The sequence below is a fragment of the Manis pentadactyla genome, chromosome 2 (assembly GCF_030020395.1).
Source record: "Manis pentadactyla isolate mManPen7 chromosome 2, mManPen7.hap1, whole genome shotgun sequence".
Lineage (NCBI taxonomy): Eukaryota > Metazoa > Chordata > Mammalia > Pholidota > Manidae > Manis > Manis pentadactyla.
In genome coordinates, this window is record NC_080020.1 from 67,667,774 (window position 1) to 67,694,961 (window position 27,188).

A 27,188-nucleotide genomic window follows, 5' to 3' on the forward strand; every position below is an offset into this window, starting at 1 on the left:
TATAGATTTAATAGCTGTGTGACCATGGGCAAGTTATTTAAACTTTCTAGGCCTCAATTTCTTCATCTATAAGTGAGTATAAAAATAGTACCATTTCAATGAGAGTGTGATTGAGATAATGTTTTTAAGACATTTAGCTTAGTATCTATACCATAGGAAGCACTCAAAAATGATTTTTATCTATAATGATGATATAATACTAAATATGCAGTAATGTAGGGAGACATATATTTCTAATATTCTTTTTCACATTTTTATATTTAAATTACTATCGTGTCTTTTTTGCTCATCTACCTTATGTATAATTGTTAATCTCTAATGAACATTTTAAATTTATTTTAAAGTTTTTTTACTTCTATAATTTTATAATAGACATGCTTAATTTACAGTAATCATTAGTTGTTTTCTTATATCTATGCCCATTCAGAAAACCGTTACTTATTATTTAATTTTTTTTCAATTACAGGTAGATGCCACTGAGAGTGAACCAAAGAGTTTTATCTTTATGAGTGAGGATGCTTTGACAAATCCACAGAAACTGATGGTTTTAATTCATGGTAGTGGTGTCGTCAGGGCAGGTCAGTGGGCTAGAAGGCTTATTATAAATGAAGATCTGGACAGTGGCACACAGATACCTTTTATTAAGAGAGCTATGGATGTAAGTGCAATTTCCTTTATATTTTTTTGGCATTTTATAGCTCTGTTTTATTATGTTTTATTTTATCATTTCTCTTCAAAAGTATATCCTAAACACAATCTTTAAATTATTTTTTATTAGTAATGAAGATAATTCTGCATTATTTTGCATTTACAGTGAAAAACAAAATGGTATCCTAAGTGTACAAAGATTTAGATGTCTTTGAAATAAATATTTTTTATTCTAAAATTGTGTTATTACATGATATACCACTTAAATTGTCAAGTATGTATCAATATTACTAAAAATACTTCTGAAGAAAAGGACACTTCCATAAATATTTGCTTACTTACTCTAGTGAAGTTAGAAACTAAAAGAACTCTACTACTTCAAATGAATCTCTTATTGTTTCAAAGAGGAGACAGTAATTCACTGAGGTTTTTTGTTCATGTCTGTAAAAAAACTTCATAAAACTCATAAATAAAATGCTTTATGCATAGGGCATAGACATTTAAAACAGTAATTACAATACATACTGAATTTCTTTATTCTTATTTAGGTTCAGACTTTTTAAGAATTGGTAATTTTATGTTTTTTTCCAACATTTCTTCCCTATGATAGTGAAAATGGGGTTTTTTTTGATCTAGTGTTACTACTTTTTCTTAATGCTTAGTTTACTTTTGTTTTACTGTTTCATTCTTAAATTTTGCAGCAAATAGCCAAATTTAGCAAAATACGGGTTTTTTTTCACATGAGTGAAGATTTTCTTGCAAAAAAAGTAAAGTGGCATCTTGCTTAAAATGTTTAATATAAAAGAACATAGTTATTCAGAATTATATTAACAGGTGTATGCTCTAAAAAAGCTACATTATTACATTTTTGCAATTAAAACTGAAAAGGAAATCAAAGATAATATATTGCCTACTCTGTTAACTCTGAAATGATAATGTTAAGGTCTAGCCCAGCTCCTAGAGAATATTTTTTTTAATAGATTTTGAGGTCCTTAAAATACTGCAAGAAGTCCTTAGTTAATCATATATTTTTTTTTCAATCTTCATGGATAAACAACACAAAGGTATTATTTTTGATTGGTTGCAAATTTCAATAGTTCATTTTTAGTAGAATTTTGTAATTAAAGTTTAGATTGAAGTAATCACACAAGGTATTATATTAATTAAACTTTCATATTTCAAGTTATGAATAGGTAAATGAACTTTCTGACATTCATTTATGGTTAGAACAGATTCAGTGTATTTTAAGAATATTATATGTGAAATGTGATCATAATTTGGTGATTATTTGAAAATATAATTTAGTAAAGAAAATCAGATGTTTGTACATATGAATGCTTGGTGAAATATTTTATGTAATTATATTACCCTTGTTACTACATCAACTAAGCCTTTCCCATTGTAGAATAGTTGTTGTTATATAAGATTTTTTTTTGGTGAAAGAGTATATGGAAAGCCATGTCAGACATCTTTGAACAAACTGTTGATAGCCCAAACAGGAAGAAAAAGTTTGTCAGTAACATTGGAACAGTCAGTCATTATGTTTTTATAAGTAGGAATAGTGTTTTGAGGATTACCTTGGCTTTTTTCTCCTTTTCTCAATGATAGTAAGTCATGATTCCTTGAAAAAAGCAGTTGATTTCCAAGTATGCCTTTGTATTTAGTGTATTTAGTATTTAGTACATTGTGTACTTCGAATATTTTATATACTTTTTGTTTTATAAAAATTTAATATGAACTTAATTGTAACTTTTTACATGGTGAACATTATAAAACGGACATCTCATTTTAATCCAGGTAAAGTGATATTATTATTTTTCCTTTACCTTTCATCATGTTTCTCTAGCAGTTCTTCAGGGGCTGCTCTGGGTTTGCATGTGATGGGGATCCAGATGGGGAAAAGAATGGTTTCAGGAAGCCGGCAAAGGAAGACTAATGAAGAAGCTGTCTCATCCTTACTTTTAACCACATGAGCTCTATTTGTTTTTATTTGGGTAACTTTTTTTCTAAAGTTGCATTTAAAGACAGGTTTCCACAGTTTACAAAAGGCTGGGAGCCGCTCCACTGTTTTTCATGAACTGTCAATTTTCGTATCACACTGAATTCTGGTATTTTTCGGGACAGACTATATCATCTCTCCTCAGTGTTATTACCTTTATTTCTGCTATATTCCTTGCAGGTTTTTAGGATAAGATTAAAGGTCTTAAATTTGGATTCATATCCTTGTAAGGCTAATACCTTTTTCCAGTGGTAGAACTCTGCCTCTAAGTGGACTGTTTTTTTTTTTAATGTAATAATTGGAGTTGCTATTTATTAAGTGCCTACTTATTAAGTGTGACAGGTTTTTTGCATGCTAAAATATTTAATCCTTTTCACAAAACTTAGAACAAGTTTATGATTCTGCAAAATTGTAGTTTTGCCCCGTCCAATCAATGATTCCTTTTAACTCAGTCTAGGAGGATTCTCCTATGTAAGAAGGATACCTTGTAGAAAATGCTAAGTGGACTGTTTTGTAAAAAAAACAAAATATCTTTATATCTATGGAACCATTTTGGTTGAGGCTGGGGTGAGGATTAGAACCACCTCCACAACAAGCCCTGAGATTTCTTCCCTGAACTCAGAGACTCCATAGATCAAAGTTTGAAAATTGCAGATATTCCAGTCCTTGCATTTTAGATACTTCAGAACATCAGTATCAAAAATGTGCTGAGATTTCATGTTAGAGAAATAGTACATATCAGATTAATCCCCACAGTGCTTCTGAGGTTGCCATAACTAATATATCTAAGTGTTTAACAATCTTCATTGCGTAATATGTTACTTGGAGTTAAAAACAGTATATCAGTATAGCCAAGTACTAATTATTCAGTGTCTGTGCAGTTTGGGAGTTGCTCATACTTGTTTCTTAATCTTTTCTTATATGCATCTTTTTAGGCATTTCAGGTAGTCTCTATAAAGGGGGCAAAGAAAGAAGGTGACACTTATTTAATTACTAATTGTAGGTGTAGAACAAAGTATAAGTACTGGAAACTCAAGAGTGAGTGCCTCGTTAAATTTTGTACCCTCGGCACCTCACTGATCTTTCCCTGTCCAGGCTTTGAGTGGTTGAGACGTGACGTACTGTCAAAAAGTTTATGAAGAGCAGTTTGAGAGCCATTGGTCAAATTCGCCATGCATCAGAATCACCTGGAGGACATGCTGAAACATGGATGGCCCTGTCCCATTCCCACATTTTGATTCAGAAGGTCGGATTGGAGCCTGAGGATGAACATTTCTGAGAATATCCCAGGTGGTGCTTATGCTGCTAATCTGGGCACCATGCTAAAACCAGTGGTGAACGTCATAATCTTTGGTTGAGGGTTTATTTATACTTTTTAGGCTCTAGGAATAATAGATAAAGTAGAACTTGGTGGCAGTTATATTTACTGTGACAGAGAATGAAAAGTTCTAGAAAATGTTTTATAATAAAATCAGTAGAAAGGATGACTGCAATGGGGTATGGGTGCGGGACTCGGTAATAAGGGTGAATGTAGTAACCACATTGTTTTTCTTGTGAAACCTTCATAAGGGTGTATATCAATGATACCTTAATTTTAAAAAAATCAGTAGAAAAGTAAAAGTTTAAACTATGTAAAAGTAGAAAAGTAGAAGTTTTAGACTCAAGGCCTATCTCTACTTTTCAAGGTAACTGACACACCAATTTCTTCAATTTTCTGAAGTTCTGTGGGTGAGTTGGCTTGCTTCTAGGTACTTTTTCCCTCCAAGGTACTTAAGTTTGAACTTCCTCTTTAATACCAGGCCAGTTGCATCAGCTTACAGTCTTCTAAAAATTTATTGACATCTCTAACATCCTCTATTCTCTCACTTCCAATTTGTTTTGTCCTAATGGATTAATAGCACTCATCTTTTTTTTTTTTTACTAATGCTTTAATGAGATGTGTAGAAGGAATAGAGATAATCAGAATAATTCAATAAAGCATTTTAATTATGTATTTTTTAATCTGGTTGTTCTAATGACAGGTGTAATCATTTTACAACCTATATCTTTTTTAAACAAATAATGTTTAAAGTAATTGTCTCATCTGAAGGTTTCAGCCCCAGGCAAGTTCACTGTGGGTTCTATGAGACCAAAAAATGACAACGGAACATTCTTCGGGTGAAAGGGTTTATACCTAGCTTTATTCTCATGGTGGCAAATCAAGCGCTATCATGGTGGCAAATCAAGCGCTAGAATCCCGTCCGCCTCAGGGCAAGTCTACATGGGCAAGTCGGTCTCTGCCTCTGGGCCCCTCTGCCGCCTTGCAGGCTCTCACTGGGCGGAGCTCTTTATATAGAGTCAGTGATAACTCACTGCCCACGCGTGTGTAAGCCTGAGCCTGTGAGTATTGCACATGCCCAGTGGGCAAGCTGACCAGGGTCAGGTGAGAACCTGGCCATGGAATTTCCATTTTCTCTACAGTAATGTTCTCTATTACAAAATGCTTGTAAACCTCAGGAGATAGGCCCTTATGTAGCAATATTCATCATGCCAGAATGTTTTAGGATTTCTTTTAGACATCATTATGATTATAAGGGGACTAAATCAAAGAATACATAAACTGCTGCTTGACTGATGTGAATTTCATACTTCACAAGTTGATTTACAGCTTTTGAGTTTTTAAATCATTTGCTTCCCTTTTAATAAGCCTTCTCTTGACTTTTTGATTTCTTTTCTTAATCCATTTTGAGTTTGTTCCCCTTTTTTTGACAGGCATATTTTTAAAGCTGATTAATTACAGTATTAGGAATTTTTTTCCCCACAAGTGCACATGGAGCCATTATAGATGGTTATCTAAAATATAGTATGATTTTTTTCAGTAATTTAAATAATAAATTCTTTGTAAAACCTTCTTAAATACTGCCTTCATTTCCTATTCTTCCAATGAAGTACTCCAAGATCTTGCTATTTCAACATAAGTATTTGACAAAGTTGGCGATGCAGAAATCTTAAGAGGGTTCTTGCGGTGTCAATGGTTAGTAGACAGTAAGCAAGAAGTACCGCATTAGTACAGGGCATAGCTTTTATTTTTAATAGTAGCAATGACATCTGCCAGCTTATAAGAAATTATTTGGTATTTATATAGTGCAAGCAGAATATGATTTGGCAGAAGATGCATGCACATTAAAGGCTCAGAAACCTCAAAAATATAAAAATTGCTTGAAGTTTTAAGTATATTTTTGTTCAAATGGCATAAGCTTTGAAGCTCTTTTTTTATAGTCATTCAAAGTGTTAGTGAAATTAAATGCTTATTAAAACAGGCACCATTTTCAACATGTAAGATTAACGTGTTGATGGGACTCTCTTGTCCCCTCCTGGCATGAGCCAGGAGCTCTGTCCTCTCATTTTATCTCAAAATAAAAGTCTGTACCTTGCTCTCCTAAAAAAAAAAAAAAAAAAGATTACCATGTTGATGTAATTGACAGATAATAATAAATTGTATGATAATACCAAATTTAGATATTGGTGGGAATATAAATTGAAGCAGTCTTTCTAGATGGCAGTTTAGTTATATCCTCCAAAATTAAGTATGCATATTAAACTTTGACCCTAAATTCCGTTTGTAAGAATTACACTAGAGCAATACGCAAAGTATATGTACAAAGATTCTCATTACAGCACTTTGTAATAACACAAGAACTTCTAACCTCCTAAATATCCACTAGTAGGGTACTTTGATTAAATGATGGTATATTCATATCATGAAAGACTGTGTAGTTACTAAGAATGAGCTGTGAGTGCATTAGTTCATACAGGGTGATGTCTAAGAGTTATCAGATGGAGACACAGGATGAGATCCTTTGTTAAAAAGTGCACTAATATATGTATACACATTCACCTATACATGTGTACATGGATATTCATTTACGTTACTGGAGGTTTATACAAGAAACTATGAGGTTTCTTCTACTTTTAATTTTCAGTTTTTCTTTTCTTTTTTTATTGGAGCAGGTATTACTTCTATAATTTAAAAAGATACTTTTTTAATTAAAAGTTTTAAAGAAAATATTCACAAAATATTCTGTAGTAATATTGTATTCACTTAACCATTTCTAAAAGGTTTTAAATACTGATTTTAAAACTGTAGGAAAAGTCTTCAAATATTGATTTTTTTCCCTTAAAAACTGGCTGCATTCAGACCACGAAAATTTACATTTCAAACTCTTTAAAAACAAATGCTGATTTTTTTTCCTATTTGAAATATGGGCTGCTAAATGATAGGTTGAAACTAAGAACACTAATTCCAAATTTTAAAAGTAAACTTTGGGAGAAACTATATATTAATCAAAGAAAATATAAGCTGTTACATTATAGACTTGATAAAAGATTATTCAAATCAAGAATTCCAGAAAAGGTTAAAAGCTTAGCTTTAATTTACTGAACTGACAAGGTATATGAGGCCACATCAGCCCCCCATGCCAGCAAAAGAAAACAATGAAATGACAGCTCTAGTGTTTGGAGAGAGGTTGTTAACGACAGCTTACTCCTTTATGATTTCAATTCTTGACACAAGACAGGTCTGCTTGTTGCATCATGGCAGATATATCATTACCTTCTAGCCCTGTCATGACTGAATTGGGGGAAAAAACTCCATTCAGTTTTGAAAATCTAATTACCTTCTGGAATTTTGGTTACAGTTTCTGTAATGAATGTGAATAAGCCATTCTGTGATAGCTTTTTGCATCTAGATTATTCTCTAGTACTGAACTAATTAACTAGTTAAGCATATACTACAGCTTGTTCTGTAGTTAAGTGGAGAACTAGCTATAACAGCACGGACTACCCCAATATTCTGACATTAGCCCAAGGAAAATATTACAAGGCCTCTTATGCCTAGTATCTATTCTTCTACCTATGTTTATACCTGACTTCAAATAACTTTTAAAGTACTAGGCATTTTTACCAAGTGAAAGAGAAAAAATACTGGATTTTGAAACACACCGTTTTTACATGGAAAATTATTAGTTATAATATGTTCTTTCTATTTTTCAATTACATGTGTATTTGAATTGTTCTTTTTTTTCCTCCCCTCTTGGCTACCTAAGAAATGACTCTAGAGACTCAGAAAGAGAGGATGTGGGTTTTGAAAGTATGTCAAAAGCTTTGAGGTTTGTGTATGATCAGAATTTCAATGGAGGTTGAGGTGAGTTTAAATTCATAGAAGGCAATCATAAAAATCTTGTTTAATTTCTGTCATGTTGTTCTTTTTGAGTCACTCTGGTGTCTTTTTCAGGTCTGCTTTACTCTTGAATTCTGTGTGCTGCTACATCCGTGATCTGTATTCCCACCCCCACCCACCTTTTTTATTTCGTTTTAACTGCTGATCCTTTTTCTGTGGTTCTTCCTTTAATAGCAGCTGAAGCAGTTTAAATTGCTGAATCGAAGCTGTTTTGGGAGTGAGAGAGTATAAGATTGTGCAGGGTGAGATACTCTGGATAGAAGGAAACACCTTCTTGCAGTTATAATCAATTCTCTGGACACTTACAAGGATAGGAGAAGCCATGACTTGCTCCAGGGTTAAACTTTTAAAATTAACTTCCCTAGAGAAAAATGTCATCAATAGAATGGAATAATTTGTTGACAATTCTTGAGTAGCCTAGGTTTAAAAAGAAAAGATTAAAGATAGGTCAGCTTTGCATTTCTGACTGTACTTTTGTTTTCTTTTGGTTTTTAGTGTTTATACTTTTGTTTATCTTGAACATGACTTTAAAAACTTACTTCTGGTATTTATCAGTTTAATCCCCTGAGTTACCTTAATTTGAGGATAAGACTAAAATGGAAACAGTGTCAGCTGTTAGTAGTAGGAAATAATCTAAACTTTTACTTGAAATAAGACAGTAAATCATGGAAGGTAGGTAATTTGGTTATGAAAGTTTAGTTTGCACTTTTAGCTTGAGTCATCAAGCTTCACATTAATATATTACATTTACATAAAGAGGTAAAATATCTTAGAGAAAGTAATGTTAAACAAGTGAATTTATGGATGAAGAATTATTAATTTCTAGGTTAATTACTCAATAGCACTTTATGCTTCTGATATTATTTGGTGCTGATTTTATCCACCTGCTTTCATGATATAACTAAATGGCACATTTTAAAATAGTACTTCATAGATAAATTGCCTATTTCAATATATTATATTATAAATTCTATCAAGTAATTATGACTTAAAGATTTAATATAAAATATGTTAATTTATTTTTTATTTACAATAATGTAACATCCTTAAATTAAGACTGGCTTTCAATAGTAATTCCAGATAGTTACAGGGTAGTATTTTAACTTCTTTTTTACATTGAATATATAATTTTTTGTTTTCCTGAATATAAATAAATCACAACTTAAAATTTATAGTGAAGTGTGACAAGAATTTGGTGGAGTACCTTGGCATACTTCTGTATATTTAGAATCATATGCTTTTGTATATTAAAATAAATAAACTCTTAACAGTTTACCCCAATGTAAATACAACTAGTAACCCCATACATGCATTCACATGTTAACAATCTTAGGATCTATGTTACTGCTTTGTATTTATAATCCTTATCAAAAAGCAGATGATTCCGTTTTTTAGGAAATGGATATACAGGGGTAAGTATGTCTCATGAAGCTTGAAGCCTGCAAAAGAAGCCTTCAAGTACTATTAATAAAAAATAAAAGCAGAAGTAGTATTATATAGCTAAAAAGTACCCAAGTAGTACTGTTTAGGTACACATTCTGCAATTAAAAAACAATTTTTACAGTTTCAAGGTCATTCGGATTTGATATATAAGATCATAGATTTAAGCCAATAGATGAGGAATGCCATGTAGAAATGTCATAGCATAGCAAACTATTATTTTCTGCTACATTATAAATGAACATACATGCCTTAATATAAATGGTGAATGAAAATAAGTGATTTTACAATTCAAAACTGCAGAATGAAATATCTTCCTTAACATTACTGGAAAAAATTAATATTTCTAAGAAGCTCTCCTTTGGCCTATTTCTACAGTTATAATGATAAATAATATAAATGTGTCTCCAAAAAAATTACTTTAAAAATTAGAGAAAATGATGGTAAGTAGGCAACTCAGTTTTGCTTTTACTTTGGATAATGAAGCCTATGGTTTTTATTTTATTTTCACAGTTTTACCCTATTTAATAGTGTGACTGAAGCTTTTAAAAAATGTATTAAATCAGAATTTTATTGTTGTTAACAACCATTTGATCAATAAATATGAGAGATGCCCTCTCAAAAAAAAATGTATTAAATAGTAATCTTTATGCCTGTTTAAAACAATTATATTAAATTGATGTCTTTATCATTACATATAAAGATAGGAAACTTAGTTAAAAATAAAGGACACAATTTAAGATATGAAGTTATATGTGTGTACTTATACATATTTATTATGATTCAGCTTGAACATAAGTTGTTAAATAATAACTTGCTTAAATAGGGATCAACTCATTTATTTAAAATAGGTATGTTTTAAAACATACTTACGATTAGAGTGTGTACACAAACACACATTCCTACATACATATAAGTATCTGTATATCTTAAAATTCCAAATTGCTAACCAAGTAGTGTTGACATATTTTTTTAAAATAAACTTATTTCAAAGACTTGTCAATTCTCTTGGGAAACTAGTATTTGCTTCCTTGTACCATGAGCTGCATATTTGAATACAATAATCTTCTTACAATGAATTGGTCTTAAAAATATTTAAGAAACATTTACCCAGAGAAACACATGTGAAGAATATTTTTAAGCTTTAAGGAAAGGTTAATATACTTCTTAATTAGCATTTTCTGATGGTAGAAATGTCTTTTCATTGAGTTTATTTTCATGCACATTTACTTAGTGTTGTAATACAGGTTTAAAAATGTGTTTCCTTTTGGACAGTTTTTACTGTGTGTGATCAAAACCTTAAAGTTGAATACTTCTATCAGAACAAACTTAAACTATTGGTAATTGTCTTTTTTACCAGAAAATAAAAAATCACCACACCAAAGCCTGTATAGAGAGGTATGTGGTAGGTCATTTGCTGCTGCAGGCATTTTCTCTCCCCCCAGGATGCATCTGTTTAGTTTCTCTCACTTTCTGCCTGTGGCACTGTATGGTAAAATTCAGACATGCTCTTCCCCTCCAAGGAATCTCAGGGGTGAAATATAACTTATACAAAATTAATAAATGGTGTTGCTTTTTCATTATCACCCATCTAAGGCAATTTGCAGTGTTCACTTTGGAGAAAAAAATTGGGTTGTGTGGAAGCGTTTACAACAATACGTTCACAAATTTAAAGGCAAGTGTACTTTGAGGTAGTCAACACTATATGAACAATCAAAAATATTTCTTAAAGCTCCTCCTTTTAATATTTGTCGTAATAATACCATAAAATTTAATCTTGAAAACAAAAAATAAGTGTAGTTGTTTGTATTTTATGACTAAATTAAATGAATTAGTTCATTCAGCCAGACAAGAGGCTTAGCTGTAAGTTTGTCTACTAGACAATTATTTTTATTTTTTCAGGTGAATCACTTTGCTTAAGCATTTTTGTTGCAGCAGACTATAGAAACAATGTTGTAGGAGAGAGAAAAACTGGCATGAATAGTGTTGACCTGTTGTATTGTGTGTTTCATGACGCCCAAGTCCATATTAATACCATAAGTAGTGGGATGTAAGATTGTTCTCTGAAAGAAATTATACACATACTAAATGGTTGTCTGTATGTATAACAGCTGTCATATGATGAGTACTTAATGAAAGTGGAGATGGCAATTATTTAGTGTTTTGATTTGGTTTTGGTTTGTTTATCTCCCTTTTCCTCTACAAATCCTGCTACTCTGTATACTATTCCTATAAAACAGTATGACTAGGTCTCTTCTAGGTGTCTAGTTATATTGGCAATGATTTTTCTGGATTCCTAATTATCAACTGTTCTAAGGACTGAGAGGACATTTAATTAGGTTGGTTTTAGCACTGCCTTGGAGGTGGAGATAGGCTTCTCATACCCTCCAAGGGTAACTACACCTGGAGACATAAGCATTCTGAAAATGATTTTTTAAAAAAATACAGAGTTGTTAGTGGCAAAAGTTTTGCCCTAATACCCTCTTACTCTTTGAAACCCATCCTTTTGTCTACCAATCAGTGCTCCAATTCATCTATAGATCCATCAAGTATATTCAGAGCCAAGCACTATTCTATGTTTAGGGAGGTACAATAGTGAAGTAAAACAGTGCCTGCCTTCAAGACATTGTTGTTTAATGAAGGATGCAGGCAAATTCAGTACAGTGTGATACTTACCAAAAACTAATCATAGGGTACCATGGGTGTGCATTTTGAAGACAAATCTTCATGCCATCTCTGTAGAAATGCTTTCCAGAAGAAGCAGTATTTACATAAAATCCTCAAGTACATGTAGGTACTTGGAGGCTGGGAGAGGTATTCCAGAGAGAGGGATTAGATGCATATAGCTTGACTATGGAATTTGATGTGAGAGGGAGAATATAAGACTGAGGCTGTAGAGACTATCAGGGCCTGATATGTCCTCATAAGATATTTGTAAATTGTCTTAAGGATTATAGGACCACACTGAATGGTTTCTACATAGGGAAATGATGTGGTCAAATTTGTGTTTCAGAAAGTTAATTCTGGCACAAGTCTGAAGAGTGAATTCAATGACCAGTAAGATACTATTGAAGTAACATATGTTAGCAAAAATGGCAGATTGAACTGATGAACCAGTAGGCATGTACTAAACTGGAGAGATACATAGATATGAGGATGACTGAGTGTATGTGGGAAATAAAGAAAGAAAAGAATCAAATATGACACCTGGGTTTCTGACTTGGGTAAATAGGAGAGAAGGTAGTATCATTAACTGAGTCAAGGAGTACTGAAGAGGAATGATCTGTTAACATTGAGGGAGTTGAGAATTTTTAGACATGTTGTTGAGGTGGGTATGTCACTATACTCTTCCCAAGCCATTTGTTTGACATAATGCCTGTGACCCCACTTTCTCACTCTCTCCATCCTACCCCACAGTTTCAGTGATAGGTCTTGCTGGGTCATGTGGATATTTTGAAGAATTAATTTGGTGATAAGTCTAAGAATTAATTTGGTTATAAAATTGCAAGAAAAAGCATAACTAATCCTAACATTAACAGTACCTCCTAATGCTGTGCAGATTAATTAATTTACACTGTGATTTAACCTGCTTTTATATTTGTATTTTCTTTGCTCTGAATATATTTGTTGAAAAGCTGCTAAGCAAGGAACTCATTAGATAAGAAGGGAAAAATTCGTGAATGGCAGTTGACAAGGTCTTAGAAAACCTACTTTGAAACTTAAAAAAACATTATATTTAGTTAGATGAAATATGTTGACTACCTTATATAATAATGTAGAAAAGAGTTCAAATATATGGATATTTAATATGGTCGCATTCAGCTTTTAAAATATTTTACAATATTGTTCATGCTGTTATCTCCCAAAACCATGACTGCTATATTCAGCTTTTGAAATTTGAAATTAGGGAAGGGTATATGTGTATGTGTATAGATATAAGTATATATGTTAACATATTTATTTATTTATTTATTTTTATTAAGGTGTCATTGATATACAATCTTATGAAAGTTTCACATGAGCAACATTGTGGTTACAACATTCACCCATATTATCAAGTCCCCCCCACACCCCATTGCAGTCACTGTCCATCAGTGTAGTAAGATGCTATAGAGTCACTACTTGTCTTCTCCGTGCTATATACTCCTTCCCCGTGACCCCCCTACATTATGTGTGCTGATCATAATGCCCCTTACATATATTAGCATATTTTTGAAATAAAAATAAGTAGTCTTCTCATTTCTTTGATTTAGGTAGTATACTGGGTTGTCTGAATTCATCTTCCTAGGACTTAAATTGATTCTATAGATTCTAATGTAATAATATTTTTTCTGACACAGGCATGCCCCACTTTAAGAAATCAAAATACAGGAAAAGTTCAGTTTTATTTCTCAAAAATTCATCTAATTCTATTTTCTTTCTAATATTAAAATTTCTTCCTAATTACCAAAAGTTATTGTTCCATAAATGATTTATCACAGAAATGTTGTCAATATTGAATTCCTTTTGTAGTAATGTATTCATTAAGAGATCATTAACTGCTTGGGTAATGGAGAAAGTATGTTGCTGTACTAAAGAGTTGCTATTAAATGAAAATGCAGAACTAGTGAAGCACTTGGCCCATAAACACATTCAGCAGCTTTTCAGTCAATGTTTGTCCCAATTCAGTAATTTCAGACAATATATAGGCTCACCCATGTCTAGAAAAATAAGGAAAAGCCTTGGGAGGGGAGATGAATTAGGAGCTGGTATGGAGAAGGCAGTGCATACCTAGTCCAATAGATCTTCTGTTTAATAGAAATTAGAAGGGCACAAGCCAGACATTTGGGTGATTAGCCCTACGGGTGGGGAGGAAAGGAAGGTTGGGAAGAATGGTTGTTTGTGAGCTGTGAAGTAGGAGTGAGAAAGCAGGTTTCAGGGAATTACCTGTTGGTAAGAAGGAATACGTACATTCCTGCTGGGATAAAGAATGTCTTATTTGTTATTTCTCATTGCGTGTCAGTTTTTTGTTACCAGAAGTTATCTTAGGAGAGCACTTCTTAGGCCTTTTGCCCATGCTGCCATCCCTTCCGATATCTCCTATTGATGCTTCTGAAGTTACATGTGGAACTACATTGTAAACTTTGGCATATAGTCCCTCTTCTTTTACTAACTTGTTCTAAACTTGAAAAAAGTTATTAGGCATCTTTTTATCCTTTAGTGGAAAAAAGAAGGCATTTTTAGATACCTTTGTTGCATTGATAATTTTCAAGTATGTACAAATTAGGTATATTTTATAAGCCTCTAACTTGAATAATGAATATGGAAATCTTTCTTATATATTGTTATAAAAACAATCAGAGAAAACTTGACATAAACCTTGTATTTAAGTCAGACCTAACTTGTGTTGAGTGACATGTGTTTATCAAAGATACTTTGATACTAGATGCTTTTGCTGAACAGTTACCCATTTGTTAGTATTAGTGAAAGTACTTTCTTAGCTTAGTATCTTATTGTATATGTTAACATTAGTAAAAGTAATTTCTTAGCTTAGTATCTTGTGTATGAATTCTTTGCAAGGCGTAGTTGATTTTGTCTGTTGGTAATGTAGGTTAACTCAGATAAAATAAAAAGTGCTTTCCTGAGAATATTTTCTTCCTTTTACAGACAATCTGATTCATTCAGATGCTAGCATTATTAAGAAAACACAAATTGAAAAATGGAACAATTTGTTGATAATTTTCTTAAGGCTACATATTCATGAAATCATTCAAGATTTGCTGTCCTAAGTTATTTAGAGAATGAGACATGATTTTTGAAAATGCAGTGAATTTATTTTTAGCCTAGCCTTTATAGAAATTCCCAACCTTGATTTCAGTTTCCAAGTCTTTGCTTATCCAGAAAAGTAAAGCTTACCATATTCATACTGGTGTCTGATGCTTCAAGTCTTAAATGGTAAAAGATAACACCAGCAGGTTAAAAAATACTCATACTGAAATCACAAATTACATATGAAAAGAATTTAAAGAAATGTTAGTAGGCAGAAGACAGGAAGAAGGACCCATCATTGTATGGACAACTACTGGTTTACCTTTTACCACCAACTTGAATTCAGTATGCCTTACATCACATCTTTACAATATTTTTAAAATGTATAAATTGAGTTGCTAAGATTATTCCTTGATTGACATTTTGGGGTTAAGAGCAAACAAACAAAACAATTGTTGATCATTTGTTCTATATAGAGTTCAAAAAAACATAGCCATTATTATTAGAGATAATAAATTCCTCTTTTGAAGCTGTTAGAAACAGAAGTAGGGTTTTAAAAGGGGTTTAAAAGAAAATAAAGAATATAATTATGGTCCAAAGTGTCCGTTTTCTCTTGCAAGCATGTAATATCTAGTGATCATATTTTAACCACTAGGAAGTAGTCATATTCACTTCAACAAGTACACTTTTTTGATGACTGCCAAGTAAGATTTAATATCATGTGTAAATCTGTTTTTACCGTGAAAAATAACTATTAATAAGTAGATTCAGATGTTTTCTGAGAATAAAATTTATTTGTTAGTGACGTGATAAATTTTCCCTTGAGTCATCCTTATGTCTTATCTGAGCTGCTCCTCCCTTTACTTTAGATTTCAGGAAAAGGCAGGAAGTAAAGCTAATTTCATAAAATATCTCATAAAAAACTTTTCAGGTTCTGCATTGGCCTCCATAATTTCTCACCCTGTATTCTAGCAATCACAGATTTTTAATAGGGAGATTTTTTTTCTTAGGGGAAATATCCATTTAGAAACATTAAAAAAGTGATTTCAGGTAAAAGGATTTCAAATGTTTTGTGGTTTTAAGAATGAACAAAAGAAACAAAAAAAAGAAAGAACAAAATTAGTTTCAACTTACCTTCATATTATTAGATCAATAGTTTTAATTTGCCTTTCAGTTTAACTATTATTATTTCTGGGTATACTTTTAGTATACCATGTTCAAGCATTGTAAATATACTGAAATTAAGTCAGTTCATTTTTTATTACTCAACAGAAGTGCTAATTTAATTTAAGGAATATTATTCCTTAATAAATACTATCATTTAAATAGCATTGTATTTCAAATGAAAATTTAATGGACTAGCTCTTGATTTTCCTATGTAGTTGCCTACATTTTCCTCATCCAGTCTCTTCTTTTTCTGTCATATTAACCTAAAGACAGTAGGCTTTTCAAAAAAAATAAATCATAAAGCTTTTTAAAAATTTATAAATAATTTTGAATTCAAATTCTGTTATCTTTGGCCATTTATGTAAAAACAAAATGAATTTCTGTCTCTTATAAATGTAAAATACTGTAATCTTTGATTAACTGTTTAGATAACATATTGGTGCTTTTTGTGCCTCAGGCAGATTCCTTGGACATATCTAACAATAGAGCATAAATATCAAGTTGTTTATCCAGTACAAGGATGTTTACCTAGAGCAATCCATTCTCACCCTGTATTCTCACTTGCTTCTTTTTTTTCTTTCCCCAATCTTAAATATGTATTTAATAGGGAATTGTTTTTAGATCCCTGAATCTGAAACTAGTTAAAAATGCCAAGATCAATTTGAACCTAGATTGAACTGAACTGAGTAGCATTTCCTGTCTGGTCATGTAAGTGTCAAATAATCCTGCCGATTAGTAAAGGTCAGGTTGGGACTACTGCTGATGATGTTTACTTACAATACTCACCAGTTCATTTATGAACACCCTTCAACTAGTATGTTTATGCCTGGTTTAAGAGTATATGTCAAGTAGCTTATAACTGCTGTCTGCCATTTTGAAGAGAATCAATTTGTACTTACATAGTTGACAAACTCCTTTCTTTTCTATCTGATTCTGTTCTAGAATGCTTCTGACAGTTTGTGTCTTAAGCACTTCATCTGGATCTAATTTCAACTTTTAATTTTATTTTCTCCATTTTTAGAATAAGTTTAACTTTTTCCATTTGTTTTGTTTTATTTTTCCGGTTTGTAAGAAAAATCAAGCTATTATATCGCTTTAAATTCTTTTTTATAAGTGAAGTTCTTTTAACAATATTTTGTAATTCCTCTGGCATGAAGAAGCCAACAATTCTACTTTCCTAAGGCAACTTGTTTTCCTTTTACACTCCATCCTTCTGATGTTGGCACTCTTGTTTTTCTAATCTCTCTTGCATACAGAATTTTAGATCTTTTATAGTATAAAGGTTATAGGCAAATAGCCAGCTGTCACATTCTTGAGGTCAGATACAACTACTATATATGAGATGCTCTATTTTGGCTCCATAGTACTTGCCAGATTGCTAAGCAGATGTTCTAGGCTATAATTCAGGAAACTGGGACCTCTTGAAACATTCCCTGAGAGTCGCTTTTGACATCTCTGAATCATTTATTTAAAGGTAATTAGTTCTAGTGAAAATGAAAATGCATTGATATGAAAAGAACAAAATCATTTTACAGTGTTTGGGAGTTGTAGTATGATTAGAAACTTGATTCTGGTATGTATGTAATGGTTGAAAAGTATTAGTTTTAACATACAAATACACTACAATTAAGCACTTTTCAACTTTATTTTTTAATTTGGAAACTGTTACAAAAGAGGCTATTACCAAAACTAAAAGTCTTTATTTTATAGACTTTAAGGATTACCAGTGACTTTGTGCTACATTGAAGGATTCTTAGGTTGCCTGTTTCTATACAGAAGACATGCAGACAGAGGCTGTAAGAGTATTATTATTTCTCTAATATGTCCCAGTTCATACCCTGGTATTTTTCTTCTATATGCCAACAAAATATTGTTTGTTGGTACTATACTTTTTTTATAATACACAGCTCCCTTGTCTTTATTTGCAACTTCTATAAAATACTTTTCTAAATCTGTAGTTTTCTTATCCTATGTGCCTATATTGAACAAAAGGCAAAAATTTAAACTAGTTAACTCCTATGATCTAAAAATTGGAAAAGCACATTTAAAAAAAATCTGCTATGTGTGTTCATTTAGATCTTTTTGGCCATATTTAGGTAATAAAAGAGCCACATAACTTGCATTCTTATCAGTGCATTTCACTTGTAGTATGCATTGTGCTTTGCAGAAAAGTGCTTTGCACAGAAATGTATAAGATCCAACACCTTGTTACTGGGAAAATTCTTAGGCCACCATATTTTAAGGAAGGTGAGAATGAATAGTAGGAATAAACATCTAACTCTCATTTATATTTCCCTATGGATCAATTTGAATTTAAAGTTAATGTGGGTCCATTGTATGATCAGGGTATTCTTAACAAACACTTCAATCAAACTAGTGAAGTCTCAGCATAAAAATCAATCTGTAAAATCACCTCTGCTCTTCCTCCTTAAACAATTCTTCCATTCTTCCCATTTCATATTTTGGATAAATAGCAGTACAATGACGTTGATACAAAAGACCAATCTCAACAGTTCTTCCAGAGTTGTAGAAAATAAATTAAGGGTGTTAGTTTACAAAACTTAACCTGGTCTCTAAACCTAAGTGGATATGTAACCATAACTTTCCCAAACTTCCAGTTCCTGCTGGACTGAAAGTTGTATTCCAGTAGGAAAAAATAAAGGGATTGGTAATGTCAATTTTAGACTTGCATCTCAAGCAGAGTCTCTACAGAAAATGTAAGGATTTGTTTAGATAAACTCTTATTTGGATAATTGATAGTTGAATATTAATATTCTCTGTCTGCCTATCCTCTTTCTTCTTTCCCTCTCCTCTGTTTCTTACATATGTGCATCACACAAATTAGCAAGTCATAATACTAAGGTATCAAATGACTGTGTTTTGTCAATGCTCAGATGCTCATTTTATTTATATTTTAACACCTCTGAAATTAGGATGCAGCTGTCTTTTCTCCACCCAAATTTAGAACCAATTGAGAAAAAAAAAGGCAAGATGGAGATCAATATATCATCTTTTGCTGATAAATAATAGATTGGGGAATAGATGAGGTCTACTACCAAATGGGTTAGTCTCCCCACAGTTCACTAGACTTCCCTACAGGCCTTATCATGTGCAGTTTACGGCACTGAGCAGCAAAGAATGTGTGCTTTCTGTGGGCAGCTGGCTGCCCAGGTCTAAGGAACAGGCCAAGTCACAAACAGCAGCTGACCAGTTACAGAGGTCACCACCCCTACACCTGGGAAGAAATTAGCCAGGGGGAGGACCAAGGTGAAAATTGTTAGTTCACATAGAGACCAAGTGGGGGCTCAGTGTTCCCCCATAACAGAGTGAAGCCAAGTTCTATAATCCAGGTATCACTCGATGACTAAGTGTCATCCTTTTCCAAGTTCTAATTCAATAGATACGCTTTAAAAAAAACAGATTTTAAAATATGCCCTAAGAGTGTATTCATTTTTTATTCTCTCTTTTCTGTTTCTTTTCTCCTCTGCCTAGTCTCTTTCCATATACTTTTACTTGGGGCCAACACCTGCTGAGTGCCTTTAGTTTCTTTGTTTCATGAAGTAAATCATTCTCTGGCCTACTCCAGGCTGTCTCTTTTTTTTGGGAGGAGCCTGTTCCTCTCAGTTGCCTACATTCCAGCCTAGTTGAATCTCCTTCACTGTTTTCTTCTTCTGCCTTTGCTCATGTTGTCGTGCTCAGATCCCTTGAGATGAGTTTGTCCTCACCTTGACCTCACTGTTATCTTCACACCTATTCTGTAACATTTATTCTGTTGTACTTCTTCCCTGGCCTGTCATATGCCTACTTGAGCTAATAGAGTTCACCTGCACCAGAAGCTTGTTCATACTTCAAAGAAAATCTTCATTCAAACCTCACATTGTTAACATCCTCATGTTTGGTCCAAGCATCTTGCCTCAGGATTGACTTCTTTCTTGAAGAAACTTACATTTGCATTTTATCACATTTACCACAGCCACCTGGAGTGAATCATCAATCCACAGTAAATTTTTGCAGAAGAGGGTTTTGCTACATGAAGCACCTAGATAAATGCACAAGAATGAGAGCAAAAGAAAACACTTTCATTTCCCACAGAATGAAAATTAAAATATATCATATTTGCCATTGTATAAGGCATATTAAAATTATACTTAAGCATTGGAAATTGAGTGTCTGAGACAGGAAAAAAATCTTGTCTGTTAATGGTGTATGCAGGCATGGCTTGGCAAATGGAAGATATCGTCAATGTATTGCATTCTAAATTTCTGTCTGTGATCTTAAACTTAGTATCATACACTGTGCTTATAAAGAAAAGTGGTGTCTCAGAAAATCATGAAACTGATTCTATAACAAAAAAGAGGAAAATAAAGATACTTAGGAAATCAGGAAAGCTCATCTTTAATAGTGAAAGCCTTTCATTAGTAAAACAGGATTAGGGCTTTTACTCAAATTTTACTTTGTCTTGAGATTATTTTTCCATCAGCTACATTAGAGATATGTTTTTCTTCTTAGGTGATAGGAAATAGCTTGAACATTTTTTCCAATACTTATTTGTAGAATACTTATTCACTCATTTAACATATTCACTGAGTACCTGATATATATATACATGCATATATAATGGCACTGTTCTCATGTGATAGGGATATATCAGTGAATAGCCCCAAATCCCCATTGTCATGGAGCTTTTTGTTCTGTTGGAATATCATGAAAATTAGAAGTGTGTAAAATGTTATGTAGTTTAATAGCTAGAAAATTGATACTTTCAGTAGTAATGCTGACATTTTAATATCTCATGGCTTGGCAGCCTCCCAGTAGTCCGACTTCATACATGATGGCTCATGTAAGGAAGGATGCAGAAACTGCAGGCCCTCTTAAGAGTCCTGGGACTGGCATAGTGTCACTTTCATCATACTCAATTACAGTCAAAGCAGTCACAGGCCAGCCCAGATTCAAAGAAAAGAGGTCTTAGATCCCATGGGAGAACTGTCAGAGATTTTGTAGCCATTTTTAATATGCCACAGGTAGCTCTTAACTAGCCATGTGAATTAGGAAAGTCACTCCAGCTGCCTGAACCTGAGAACCCTAAACTAATCTGTGTTAGCATGTCATGGAGAGTGTGAACACATATTGTAAGACCCATGTACCAATCTAATGATTGATTTTGACATGTTCTCTTTACTACAACTCCATCTTGGTTACTTCAAGATCTTTAAGACACTTTCTTAACCATGACAGACTTGTACAGTACTGTGCTATATGACATATGAAGGAAGAAGTGCAATTAGGTCCCTAGGGTTTTCTTCTTAATATCAAATATTTTCTGTGATCTAATTGTCTCTTAGTCATCATTCTTACAACTAATAGATACAAACAGAATAAGACATTACAGTTCATAGCACTCTTAAGGTTACCATTCCATCAGGCAAATGCCTTCCAAGCATTCTTTATTTAAATGACTATAACTTTTGAAAAACTTGGAAATTCTTTCAGTTGTTGCTAATCTAAGATTGATCACCTTGATCTAATGATAGGTAAACATTCAGGAGAAACATTCAGAGCCATGTTACATTTGACAACACCCAAGGTCTACATTCACTTTACACTCCTTGAAAGCACAGAATAGACCATGTGCATGTGTGATAATTAAGTGATCTCTCTCAGTGAGCTGAAGTGGACTGGGAAAAAGCAGGAGTCATTTCAGAAGACTTCTGTTTCCTCACAGAAACACATTACGTATGTAAACTTCCATAGCATTCATGTTTTGCTTAAAGGATACCTGTATATATATATATTCATATAGAAGGACCATGTTCCTTGTTCTCTTTTAAAAAGTTATTTGGAAAAAAATACTGAAAAATACTAAAAGCAAACAAAATTATGTACAGTCTCTCCAATGAAATAAGAAATAAAAGCTTCTGCCCCCACCCTACCCATGGCAGAGGTAATCTTGATTAACAATTTGATAGATATCCTTCCAATTTTTTTCCTAAGGTTACATAGATGATAATGTATATACATTATGTACATATACTTATGTATTTATATGTATACATATGTATTTTTCCTTATTCCACCAAGTAAAATTGTTATGTACATATATTTTCACTTCCAGTTATTAAATCTTCCTAACTTCAGTTTCCTCATCTGGAAAGAGAGGAAGGCAGCACAGCTTTCAGGCTCATTGTGTAGTTAAGTAAAATAGTCTACATGAATGTGCATGACTCATTTACAACACACCAGCAGAGAGGCAGCATTCAGTCTTCATTACTGCTCCTAAGTGTGCAGTCACTGTGCCAGGCCTCGGATCCAAAAGTGATGCAGGCACAACCCCTCAAGAGGACTGTGCTGTAGTGGTTGGTTTGTTCTCCAACAAAACCATTGAAAGTCCTGTGATTTTTTAAAAATCGATCTGATATATTGCATGTCATATGCATTTACATTTTTTTTTCTTCCAGAAAGTCTCAGTAAGAAAAAAAAAAGGAAATGCATATTTGGAGACCTAGATGTATGAGAAGTAAGCTTGTCATCAGTTTGTGAATGTGTTCAACTCAGGCCTTGTCCTTTTTTTTGAGACAGAGGGCTTTCTAAGTAAAGAAGTTTAAATTAAACTTTTATTTGAGTTTCTAATACTCATTGAAAAAAATAATATTTGGAAGAGGCAGTCTTCTTTACTTGGTGTTTAAAGATTAAAAGGAGAAAAGGACAGAGATGTATTTTTTTTATCTCATTGTTTGTAATTCCAGCAATTTAGGGCACCTCATAGTGCTCTGGAGCAGGATTAACATAAAAGATTGGCAAAGATCAGAAATTGCACTAACATTTAAACTAATAACTTGAACTTATAGTGCTTCACCATCAGTTGGGCTACAAGTGATTGCTAATCATAATTGCCTAAGATATATTACCACATTCTCCAGTTTTCACTTTGAAAAATATATTCCCCTTGATTCCTTACCTTATTCCACAGTAAAATGAAAATTACATTACCACTTTATAAGAATAAAAAAATCTTTGCTAAGCCATCATAAGAAAATATGCTAAAATAATAAATATTTAAAATTTGTCTACCTCCTTCTATCACCTTGACAATAAGCCTAATTAAACTTTTTTAGTGCCTTTACAGGTAAGGTAAAGTATTAAATAGATGATTACCAACTCTTTATAAAAGTTTTAAAATCATTATGTAAATATATAAAGGTACTTTAGATCCTAAGTTCAGCTCCCCACTTCACATCCCCAAAATGCATGTGATTGAATTCTTACTTAGTTGAAATGAACTGAAGTAATATCATAATTGTTGGCTGCTGCTTCAGACTTCCTTTGATATCTCCCATACTTTGCTGATATTCAATTACCTGGGAAAATTTTTTAAATAGTGATGCCTAACACTCACCGCCAGACAGTGATATTTAATTTAGAGTGTTGACTATTTATCAGGTGATTCTAATAACTTTTAAGTTTAGGACCCATTGCCCTCAGCTCAAGTTGCACCTTAGATTAATTGTACCAGAATCTCTGAGGGAATGGAGGTTACTAAGGCATCAGTATTTAGAGCATCCCAGGTGATGACAATGTGCAGTCCAAGGTTAAGAATTCAGAGACGCTGGGAAAGAAAATGATCTTTGAGTGCTTAGTGACTGCCTAAGAAGCAGTAAGGGAACCAAAGAACACAGAGCTTTAAATTTGGAAGGAAGTCTAACCCCCTCATTTTATAAAGTCAATGATGTGTCTGTCACACATCAGGTATACGGACACCACCTCCAGGTATTTCCATACATGTGTGCACACATAATTTCCTCCTCCTATTTCCTTTCTGTAATTCTGATATATTTTTTTGGCTCGAAGTTTGGTACAGAGCAGGACCTTGGTGTTATTAGTGACAAAAATTGGAAAGGGGTGGATTATTGCTGGGCGTATACATTGCTAAATTTGGTTATTGGTTTGGTTTGGAAAATAGATACTGGAAAAGGAGGTTATCTGGAAGTGTGTAAGAATAAGAAAGTAGTACTCACATGTGAAATTGAGACTGAATTGACCAGGAGTCATTAGCAAAAAGAGACAAGTTAAAACCAATAAATGTGGCTGAGGAGATAATACAGAGATGACATCAGAGGGCTGAGGGCTGAGCTTTGGGAAGCAACCACATTTTGGGGCTGGTGGAGGGAAACAAGACAGGGAAAGAGATGGCAAAAGGATGAAATTTTTTTTCTGCTGAAAAAACAGAACAAGAATACTTATTCTTTTGATGACACACAGTACATGTAATAATCACTCATATTTGGTGAATGAATACATGAAACAAAAAACAATATGGGGTATTTTTACTTTTTGTGGAAGAACATTATGGAGTCAGAAAAAGCATTAGATTTAAGTGAAATTATCTGGCTTCCTACTTTTCCTTATTTCCTATTAACTATATAAGTTGCAATCAATAACTTGACCTTTCTGAATCTGTTTTTCAAGTATAAAATGGGGAAAATAGCCCTTCACAGACTCATTCAGAGGATTAAATGAGATGATATATGCCAAACTCTGCTGTGCTATAGGAATGTCATGCAGCATTATTACTGGGGAAGGCAGTAAGATTAAAATTTGGAGTTGGACAAAGCAAAGGTCAAATGCTGGTCTTAGCTACTATGCCCTAGAGCAAGTTACTTAACTTCTCTAAGGCATATTGGGGAATGGAGATGATATGAATACCTTTGTCATGTTGTTGATTAGTGAGGATTAAATGAGATAGTCTGAGTTACTCACAATAGTAATAGAGCTAACTTCAGACTTGAACACGTTTTGTTATAGCCATTCAAAATAACATTTCAAAAATCCAGATTAACCCATTGTTTCTTTAATGCTGAAGTGTATCTAATGATATCTCTTTAATATATGAAACATATTTGGACATGGCACCAGAAAACCTTCAACAGAGTGTTCTTCACGGGAAACTATTGCGTTGGTTAATCCTTCACAGTCACTTTTGTTAGCCTCTTTTGAATCTGTTTTTTAAGTATTGGATGTTTTCAACATTCTGTTGTAAATCCTTTTCTTCAGTTTCTCTAATCAGTGCCTTCCATGTCATGACTTCAGTTTCCATTGCTTCATTTAAATCTCCCAAATGTGAATCCCTACCCCAAACCATTCTTCTGAATTCTAGACCCTTATATCCAAGTGCCAGCCTCTCTCCTTGAACCTCTCATTGACTTCCTTATGCTGATGGGACCCAAAGTAAACGCACTGCTCCCCATGCTCCCTCCCTTAGTGGTGTGCTTCCTATCCTGTGGCTCTGTAAATGGCAGTAGCATCCCCACCACAGCCCAGGTAAAAGATCTAGGCATCTTTTCTTCCCTTACTCCCCACATGTGTCAGTCACCAGATTCTGTCACATCTACTTCTTAAATGTCTCCTATTTCCCCTGTCATTGCTATAATCAAAGCTACCATCATGTCTCACGTGGACTACTATATTTATATTAAAACGTAACTCCATATCCACTCTCACCCTTTTCAGCCCAACTCCACTTAGCAGCCAGAATGATCTTTGAATGCACGTGTTTAATCATGTCACTTTCCATCTTACACCCTTCTGTTGCTTCCAGTTTCTCTTCTGTGCCATGACTACCTGATTCTCGGCCTCTTTCAAGCTACTCTTCCTCTGTCTCTCTCTGCTTGAGTTTGTCCAACCTTAAGGTCTCAGCTTAAATGTCAAGTTTTGTAAGAAATCCTTCCTATCCTCCTTCTACTACCCCTAACCAAGTTGATCCCTATTATATGTTCTTATGGCACATTTATTTCTACTTTAAAGTGATTTTCACAGCTGTAATTATCTTTTTTAATCTTCTCTCTGCTATGAGGGCAAGGGCTCTGTCTTTTTTATCAGTTATCCCTGGCCATTAACTCTATGCCTGGCCTGTAATATGCATTCAGTAAATATTTCAAGTGAGAGAATGAATAGAACAATTTACTACATGCTGATTCCAAGAAGAGAAAGGTTGCATTTGTAAATTCTGATTCTCTGTTGTGAATGGAATAGTCAAAATTCTTACAGTTTTGCCTTCCTTGCAACCTAACATCACCATACTTTCTTTCATCTTTTCTTTGTAAAATCTCATTTGCTGCTACTATTTGCCCTTTTAACCATCTGTATTTATCTTGAAAGATCTTTGCCATGGATATAGTCAATAAAGGGATTTCTTGAATTAATAATATTTCTTCAGGATCAGCTTAGAGTAGAGAGTTTTGAATCCCTGCAAGGCGGACATTGTAACATTGTGCAGAATGGTTCCTCTAGCTTGCCATTACTAACTGAGGTCACAAAAGCATAGCAGTTAGGGGGCTCTGGGTATAAAGCTAATAATTCTTTTCAGCCATCTGATGCTCAGAGCTGGAAGAATCCAAGATAGAGACTCTTGGAATTACAAACCAATGGAACAAAATATGACTTTTAACACTATCTTGATGTATTCCTAATTTTGGTTCACACTGCACTTGAAACAGGTCCTATTCTTTTTAAAGCATAAATACCATTGGTTACTATTTAAATTGCCCATTAAACTTAGTAGAGCATAGATAATACATAATAGTCATTGTTGTAATACATTGCCAATACACATTTTATACCATCTTTAAATTTAAATCTGTACTTGATGATAGCAGCTTTGCTTTTTATTTGGCATATAACTAAATGCCAAAATTCATTGAAATAGTAATTCTTAGTTTGTTTCTCACTTAGCATTGTCCTGGTAAAATTCTGGTTGACAGTTCACTTGTGTATTTCATGCTTATATACTATCAGTTTTTTCTCACAATTCACAACAATAAAAGGAAATTGTGTCCATATAACACATAATACTCTTACAAGAGTGAACTAAAATTTTTTTTAAGTATGTGGCACTACCTACAGTAAAGGCTGATGTCTAGTTCTTCTCTGCAAAATAGGGATGACACCCATAACTCAACTTTTATGTGGTACATA

At 33.2% G+C, this 27,188-nt stretch overlaps 1 protein-coding gene across 22 annotated transcripts in view; it reads left to right on the plus strand.

Moving 5' to 3' along the window:
- The window catches only part of FAM172A (family with sequence similarity 172 member A), a 466,743-nt gene that overhangs the window by 155,549 nt on the left and 284,006 nt on the right, over window positions 1-27,188 (plus strand). For all 22 annotated transcript variants that reach the window (XM_057493474.1, XM_057493470.1, XM_057493468.1 and 19 more), the window contains one exon: window positions 467-658. In XM_057493474.1, the coding sequence (XP_057349457.1) occupies window positions 467-658 (192 nt within the window). The remainder of the gene's footprint in view (window positions 1-466; window positions 659-27,188) is intronic.